General features: G+C 52.2%; 3 protein-coding genes across 3 annotated transcripts; 2 read left to right on the top strand and 1 right to left on the bottom strand.

The window, feature by feature from the left end:
* Positions 1–415: 415 nt before the first annotated feature.
* On the bottom strand, positions 416–1,746 carry JCM6883_001069 (uncharacterized protein; the record flags this gene model as incomplete). Its single annotated transcript, XM_076635467.1, has 4 exons — positions 416–554; positions 628–1,337; positions 1,404–1,631; positions 1,711–1,746. 4 exons carry the CDS (start codon positions 1,744–1,746, stop codon positions 416–418), a joined length of 1,113 nt encoding a protein of 370 aa, XP_076484561.1.
* Positions 1,747–1,838: 92 nt separating this feature from the next.
* On the top strand, positions 1,839–5,119 carry GYP7 (GTPase-activating protein GYP7; the record flags this gene model as incomplete). Its single annotated transcript, XM_076635466.1, has 10 exons — positions 1,839–1,898; positions 1,963–2,347; positions 2,423–3,128; positions 3,193–3,340; positions 3,404–3,553; positions 3,620–3,870; positions 3,933–4,021; positions 4,086–4,511; positions 4,575–4,780; positions 4,850–5,119. The coding sequence occupies 10 exons, from the start codon at positions 1,839–1,841 to the stop codon at positions 5,117–5,119; spliced, it is 2,691 nt and encodes an 896-aa protein (XP_076484560.1).
* A 509-nt stretch (positions 5,120–5,628) lies between these two features.
* NAR1 (iron-sulfur cluster assembly protein NAR1) lies at positions 5,629–8,090 on the top strand (the record flags this gene model as incomplete). Its single annotated transcript, XM_076635465.1, has 6 exons — positions 5,629–5,649; positions 5,854–5,979; positions 6,046–6,158; positions 6,225–6,306; positions 6,373–6,497; positions 6,554–8,090. 6 exons carry the CDS (start codon positions 5,629–5,631, stop codon positions 8,088–8,090), a joined length of 2,004 nt encoding a protein of 667 aa, XP_076484559.1.
* Positions 8,091–8,158: the final 68 nt, after the last annotated feature.

The following is an 8,158-nucleotide window of genomic DNA, read 5'->3' as shown; positions in this document are numbered from 1 at the left end:
GTCGCTGGAGTGTGCCGGAGTCGTTGTCTTCGCGCCGTGCGTTGCTTACGCTTTCTGCGAAGCTCGAGAAAAGGAACGAAGAATGAGCTTTGCTCTCGCCATGCCTAGGACGGGGGCAACATGACGGCTACGTGTCAGACTGAATGTGAAGGCAGCACCGAGAACTGGGAGAACGGACCGAGACAAAGCTCAGGATTGATCGCTATTCGAGTTGGTTCAATTGCAGAGGAAAGTCCGTTTGTCGAATTGAGGATAGCACTCACCATGAGTGACGACGTCAGACTGTCTCATGTCGCACCGGCAGATGAGAACTGACAGAAGTGAATTACAAAACGCCAAACTTCGACAAACCGTAAATCACATGATTTTACTTCATCTGTTGCTCCGAGCTCCCTTCGCGTGAAAACGAACAGCTCTAACGCAGTTTCAACTTGAGCAGATTCGGCCCTCGGTAGGGCTTGAGAGGATAAGCGAGAATTTCTTCCTCCGAGAGGGGTTGGAAACGCGAACGTCGACCGTTTTCCTTTTTGTAATCGTAACCTCTGCCTTTCTCCCTGGACCCTCATACAACAGACAGCGTCAAAAAGTGCTCCATGCGTGAACAAGCCAGAGAAAAGAGATACTCACCGAGTGATGGAATAGCGAACGGTTGCCCAGTCCACTGTTTCGGATCCCGGTCGTAGGATCCCTGAGCCATAGAGCATGAGGATACGAAGGACAGGGAAGGAAGGAGTGTAGAAGATGAGCATATGGTTGAGGCTGCCGGAGTAGTTCAAGTGGAGGTCTGTAAGGGCTGAGAACGGGTAAGGCGAAGGAGGTCGTGAATGGATCTGAGCTTGATTCACGAAGTAATTGAGTTCATTGTACTTGTCAAAGTTGTAATGCTGGCTCCAAATTTCGTAGTCGGTTCGCGCTGATTGAATCAATTTCGGCGACGCTTCCCCCCATCCCCACGCTTCCTCTTCAGATTGCCCTGCTTCGTGTCTCTCCCAGTCTTCTGCAAATTCGTTGTCATCGTCCGACGGCCAGTCAGTTTCCAGGAAGGCTCCTGCTCTGACGAAGTTGGTGGCGTCGAACAGGAAAGGCAAGGCGTGGTGGTAAAGTGATCCGTCAAGGTACAGCGATTGGAGTGTGTGCCTCGATTGCTGACCGGGGCCTAACAGGTTGGCCAGGAATCCTGTTTCGATCTGGGCGAATCTAGATGCGTGAAGGGAAGTGAGATTGGACCAAACGAGGGGCTGACGGCAAGCGAGGAAAGAAGGGGAACGACGAAATCCGTAGTTAGAGATCGAGTTCCCGGCATTCTTCTTTGTCGGTTTCGCGTAGTCAAAACCGAGCTACAATGCAGAAAGCGACTACGTCAGCACCTTAACCTCCAAAACGCAGACAGGAAGGTAGCCCACGCTCTTTGGCATCCACCATTGCTTGTCGACTTGTCCAGAACTCTTCAACAACCAGGGGTTGACCCGGTTTCCGAGCGTTTTCTCATAGTTCGCCCTCCAGTCGCTCAACAAGACTGGATCGCGATAGAGGACCGGTTCGGCTGCGGGAGAAGAGGCTTGTTCGTTCGAGAGAGATATGAAAGGGAACTCTGTCGCGGAGTAGCGTTTCGGGTTCAAGGGAGATGCAAACTGGAGAAACAGGGAGAGGAAGAAGCGTTAGCGTCATGAAGGGGCCTAACGTGAGAGCAGGTGTGCTGAACTTACAGACAATGTGATTCAATAGCTCAAACGGGAGCCGTTCCATTTCGGGAAAAGTGAGTGAGAGGAAGGGAAGAGAAAGGAGTTCCGCTTCGAGATTCCCGCTCTTCCTCTCGCAACCGACCCCGAACTTCAATGATGGGAGGAGGACCGAACACACCGCCCGAAAGTACCTGGACCAATCTCAGCAGCCGTTCCGTGAGCCCTCTTCTCTTCCCCACTTCCTTCATCTCCTTTCGCGACTGACACACTCTCTCGACAGTCTGACGATCTCGTAGAGGTGTACAACGATCCTCAACCAGAACAATCGACTGCTCAGACCACTTCGAACCTGTCAAACCTCTCTCTCGACCCTCTTTCTTCTTCGTCATCGCAGTCTCTCTTCAACACCGCCTCGCAGTCGGATCAAGGTCAAGGTCGACTAGCAGAACTGCTATGGAGTAAATCCGCCGTGTATCTACACCCTAACGCTTACGGCAAAGACAAGCTACCAGGGTTCTTGTCGGTCGTGAGAATCAAGGAGGACGAAGGATCCTCTCTCGCAGGAGATCAGACTCGATGGAATCATTTTGTTAGCTGGATTCCCGAACAGTTGGTGCAAGGAACGAGTGATTTCGATGCCTACGTCTTGGTCGAGCTAAGCTCTCGTAAGCCTGTCAAACTTCCCATCCTCCCTTCCTCACTCTCGTGCTTGACTGACCCACTACCTTGCGCTCGAGTAGAGAACGAACGTGACATACTCGTTCACCTTGCTCCTCCTTTCCCCGAATCCTCTTCGACCTCGCCTGCCTTCCCCTCGAATTCTCCTTCAGCTCACGCCTTTTCTCACCCTCTCACCTCGCTTTATTCTCTTCAAGTGCAACCTCCTACACTCACTTCTTGGGTCGGTACAATAATTATCTCTCTCTACGGAGGTGCCACTCTTCCCACCTTGCACTTCCACGACGACGAATCGAAATCAACCGTTCTCGATCAAGATCGTCGCGCTCAAGCTCTCGGCGTCGGAGGAGGTCGAACTCGAGGGCCGATGCCCTTAGCTCCTTCTTGGGGAGGTGAAGCGTTCCTCTCGCAGATCAAAGCCCAAGTTCGACTCTTGCGCTCCGAGTTGGATCCAACCGTTTACCTCGTCAATCCGTCTTCGGTCGACCTCGAAGCTCACACCCTCGGGAAAGCTTACAGCGATGATGCTGTACCGAACGAAGCTCTCAAGGGAGTTCGAGGTCGTATCGGAGAAGGACAGAGAGGAGCTCGACAACGAGATCAAGCGAAAACTAGCATCCTACATCAAAGTTCACCTGTCTCGTCGTCTCCGGCTTCTAATGACTGGCCCGACAGTCTCGATGCTCCCTCGAGGAGCGGATCACCCTCTGGAGGGATGGACAATCTTACTTTCAGCGTTCTCAGTGGATTTAGCCGAATCACAAGGAGGTATGCCTTTCCCCTTGCCTGAACGCCGTACTGAGCCCAGCTGACTCCCAAGCATATATGACAGCGCGAGGAACTATTCTCAACAAGCCGCGTCGACGGTCCTCTCGCATCCACTTGCAAAACCGCTCGCGAAACACGTACCGAAACCGATCGCTCAATTCGCTTTCGCTCCGGGCGAGATTGCATCTTTGGCCGAGTCTGCGGGTGTAGGTGTGAGGCTTTTCTCTCCTCGCGATAGAAGTCGTTTCGGTTCACTGACGCTCTTGAAACTTTAGGTTTATGACGGAGCGAGAGTATACCTTGCGAAGTGGGCTAGAATTGTAGCGGAAGAGGGAGAGAGAGCGAGAAAGGCAGAATACGGAGTTGATGATTCGAGTTTGCTCGAGGACGAGTTGGGTGAAACTGGAGTCTTTGAAGTTTTATCAGTTCGTTCCCGCGTTCTTTCTCGGGTTTCCTCCATTTCTAACACTAACGATACCTTCTGACAACAGAAAACGTATCATATCGCCAGAGCTCGAACGACTCGTGCGCCGAAGACTCCGATCTCTCTCGAGGAATGGCACGCTTGGTTCAATCCTTCGACTGGTCAATTACTCGTCTCGGAACCTGAAGCGAAACGAAGAATCTTTCAGCGAGGTCTCGTCGACGACGACTGTCGGAAGGAGGTTTGGCCGTTCCTGCTCGGAGTTTACGGGTGGGAAAGTACGAAAGAGGAGAGGAAACAGGTTGCAGAGCAAAAGAGGTGAGCTTTGTTCTCGCTATTCTGTCATGCGACTATATTGCTAATCTTCTCTCTGAGTACAGTGCGGAGTACGAAAAGGCGAAACGGAGTTGGATGGACGACGACGAGCTGCACAAGACTGAGCGTTTCCTCGAAGAGGATCATCGAGTCGGTGCGTCGAGACTGCCCTTGTTGTCTGTGTCGACACCTCGCTGACGGATTTGACTCGACATCAGAAATCGATTGTCGAAGAACCGATCGCACTCATCCAATGTTTGCGACTCCGGATCCAGTTCCGGGAGCTCCTCTACCCGAAGACGACGGTCGAGCACATCCTCCATCGACACCTCACGTTCGAGCGACTCACGATGTCTTGATGACCTGGGTTTTCGCAACTCCTCCGACTGAATCTGCACCGTCCGCTGCCTCCCCGATCGACCCGACAACGACTCCTCGAGCTTACGTTCAGGGCATGTCAGATCTCTTCTCTCCTCTTTACGTCGTGCTCGATGGGGAGCAATGGCTCGCCTATAGCTGTTTCGAAACGGTCATGGAGCGAAACTCGGATAACTTCCGAATGGATCAATTAGGGATGAAGAAGCAATTGAGCGAACTACAGAGTCTTATCCGAGTCATGGATCGAGGACTATACCGTCATTTCGGTAAGCTTCTCAGAGGTCTGCGTAGATTCGCAAACGACGACTGACGGAATCCGATTGAAACAGAACAAACCAATTCGCTCAACCTCTTTTTCGCTTACCGATGGCTCCTCACTTGCTACAAGCGAGAGTTCACCTTCGAAGACACGGTCAAGCTCTGGGAAGTCTTCTTCACGGATCATCTCGGCAAACGATTCCATCTCTTCTTCGCCCTCGCAATCCTCGAAGCGAACCGAGAAGTCATGATTCGCTACCTACGAGAGTTCGACGAGGTCAGTCTCCCTCTTCTCGTCTTGTACATATCTTGCGGGCTAACTGAAGCTCTCTCGCTGCTCGCTCAGATCCTCAAATACACTGTCGAACTTTCCGGTACTCTCGATCTCCAAACCCTCCTCTCCGATGCCGAAGTACTTTACCTCACGTTCAAACAAATCGTCGCCAACGCTACGCCAAATGTCGCGGAATCTGCTGTCGAAGGAGGTGGAATCAGACGACGAAGAATCAGTGGTCAATTCCCGCCGACCGAAGAGGACAAGGAGGAGGCGAAGAGGGACAAGGTGCGAGAGAGGACGACTAAGGAAGTCGATGAGTTGCGAGAGTTGCTCGAGTAGATAGAAGCGAGAGCCTGTTGTATCTTTTTCCCGAGGTTTTACACCATCCTCGGTTCCGACTCTTCCCTTTATGCCTGTTGATCTGTCGATTGTTGTTATGTATGTACATCTTGATGATTTTGTAGCTTCCTCTTCCGATCCCAATTCGCTCATTCGCCCTGCTTCGCACAGGGGAGTTTCTTTTGATAATCTTTTTTTCCCATCCTTTCCCTGGCATACTTCCAGCAAGACTTCCACTTCTGAGAATCACATTGCGTGAACAGAGTGTCCTCCCCGTTGAGAAACAGCACGTGATCGAGAAGGAGATTGCAAGCCGGAGACGAAAGTTTTGATCTCTTATCGCTCAACTCTCTCGCTTCAACCTATCTTGTTCGCCACTTTCGTCTCACGCTAAGGCTCGATACACTCATCGAAGACTCCACTTGCAAGCGCGCCTTTATCTAAAGGTCTCGCCTCATCCGCTCACCTCATCAATTTTTGCGATCTCCTCCGCGTCGGACCACTGAAGCATGTCGTTATCGTCGGGGCTGGTACGTCATCTCTCGTGATTACCTCTGTAGGCCGGACAATCAAAGGCGGTCGCAAAGGAAAGGAGCACGGAGGATGGGAATTGCATCATTACTCATTCGCCAGCTCGTGAAGATACACGCGGCGGTAGTGACTTGCGAACAGAGTTCTCAGGCATGGGTGTATGCTCGAACGGAAGCTGACCTCTTCGGCATGATCGTATGTAGACTTTGACGGACTTGTCAGATTATCTCGCTCCGTCTCAAGCTTGCATTAAACCTGTCACCTACGTCCCCGACGAAGACTCGACTCCTTCGACCCCTTCACTCGATAAGCCCGCCGCGGCAGCCGCTGTAAGCTATTCGTGCTTTGTCGTTCGCTTGTTCGCAATATCTGACCCTACTCATCCTCTGCTACAGACGGAGATCGTGATCGGGGATGATTCGGGCTTCTACGAACGAGGAGTAGATGGAGAAAAGGGGAAGAAGCTGAAAAAGGCAGAGATTACCCTCAACGATTGTCTCGCTTGCTCGTGCGTTTTCAGAATTGAAATTCTGGAATCTTTGCGAAATTTGACTGATTCCCTTGCGTTCAACAGGGGATGTATCACTTCTGCCGAGTCAGTGCTCGTCACGATGCAGTCTCACGAGGAAGTGTATCGAGTGTTGACGGAACAACCCGTGAGACATCGTTTTCCTCGGCGACAAGCTACTTCTGGCCCCAAAACTGACGATTTATCTCAACAGGAGCTCACTCCGATCGTATCCATCTCCCCTCAATCGGTCGCTTCCCTCGCCGCTCTATACGATCTCACACTCACAACGACGATGCGAGGACTGAGACGATTCTTCAAGGAGCATCTGGGTTTCCGGTCAGTCTTTTGATCGCCTGTCTCGGATCGACGACTGACTCATCCGTACCGAGTAGACTTGTCTTTGACACGACTTTTCCTCGAGCGCTTTCTCTGCTCGAATCTCGACTTGAACTCGCTGAACGACGCTCCCATGCTGCATCCTCTTCATCTTCTTCCGCCTCGACTTTGTCTGCTCCTCACACGGCCCTCGAACCGCCCACAAAACTCACCCCTTCGACATCTTCCACTGCGCCTCTCCCGATTCTCTCGTCGGCATGTCCAGGTTGGATCTGCTACGCCGAAAAGACTCACGGCGACCTCCTCCCCTTCGTCTCGGCTATCAAGTCACCTCAGTCGATCTCGGGAGTGTTGGTCAAGAGCTCGTTGGTTGCAGGGAGGCTGGGGAAAGTTGGGAAAGAGATCTATCACGTGGCGGTGATGCCTTGTTACGACAAGAAACTCGAAGCATCGAGACCCGATTTCACGACGAAGCATCTCGATCAGGACGGGAAAGAGATCGAAGTGAGGGACGTCGATCTCGTGTTGACAACCGGAGAAGTCGCAAGAATGCTCTCCGACAAATCCCTCTCTCTTCGATCACTCGCTCTCGAACCTTCTTCTTCGACCTCTGCGGATCCCTTCGACGGATCTGAAGAACTCGACTACTTCCCCTTCTCCCATCTTTCCACTCCTCCGAGTGGCACCTCGAGCGGTTCTTACGTTCAAACCGCCATCTCTTCCCTCATCTCGTCTCTCCCTCGTTCGACCTGGTCCGACCTTTCTCTCACGACAAAGACTGTTCGAAACGAAGACTATATCGAATACACCTTGTCGCAACGAGACTCGAACGGCGAAAAGGAAATTGTCGGTAAAGCGGCGAAATGTTACGGATTTAGGAATCTGCAAAACGTCGTGAGGAAGATTGGGAAAGATGCGGGGATCAGTGTTACTCGAGGCGCGGCAGGGAAAGCTCCGAGTAAAGCTAGTGCGGCGTTGGCAGCGGCGAACGCGAAAAGGGCGGCGAGACTGGGTGGAGCAACAGCTTCGAAGGGGAAGGAAAAGGAGATCGAATTCATCGAAGTCATGGCTTGTCCTTCGGGCTGCGTGAACGGAGGAGGTCAAGTCGCACCGCCGAAAGAATCCCTGCGACAGAGGAAACGACGAAGGAGTTGGGGAAACTCGGGAGAGGGAGGAGAATACGTCGGACGAGTCGACCACGAGGGTATGCCGGACGTGATGGAACAGGAGAAAGCAGAGATTATGGAAGGAGAGGTGAAAATGGTCATGGATGAGCAAGAGGAAGATCGAGTTCTCAGTTCGAAAGATTGGGTGAAAGAGGTTGAACGGCGGTACTGGGGCGACGGAACGAGGGAAGACGAAGCCTCAAGAATGGAGGAAGAGTTTCGAAGCGACCTCGCTCAGCTCGACCCTTCGATTGTTCCCTACATCCTCGCTCAACCGACTCGCAAGGAAGAAGAGGCTATGAGACGGATTCTCGAACAACTCGTCGATGGAGCGGAAGACAGGCAACGTCAAAGGACCGAATTCATGAGGACAAGTTATAGGGCGGTCGAAAGCGAGGAGATCAACGGTCTCGCAGTCAAATGGTAGAGATCCTCTGCAATCATACGAGACCTCGCATTCGGGCTGGAGACTCGTACGCAGAAGACGGACAATGT

This window comes from Sporobolomyces salmoneus (assembly GCF_050403485.1).
Source record: "Sporobolomyces salmoneus JCM6883 DNA, S_salmoneus_JCM6883_v1_ctg103, whole genome shotgun sequence".
NCBI classification, from domain to species: domain Eukaryota; kingdom Fungi; phylum Basidiomycota; class Microbotryomycetes; order Sporidiobolales; family Sporidiobolaceae; genus Sporobolomyces; species Sporobolomyces salmoneus.
Note: the sequence above shows the minus strand (reverse complement) of the source record. Positions and strands in the feature narration are given on the sequence as shown.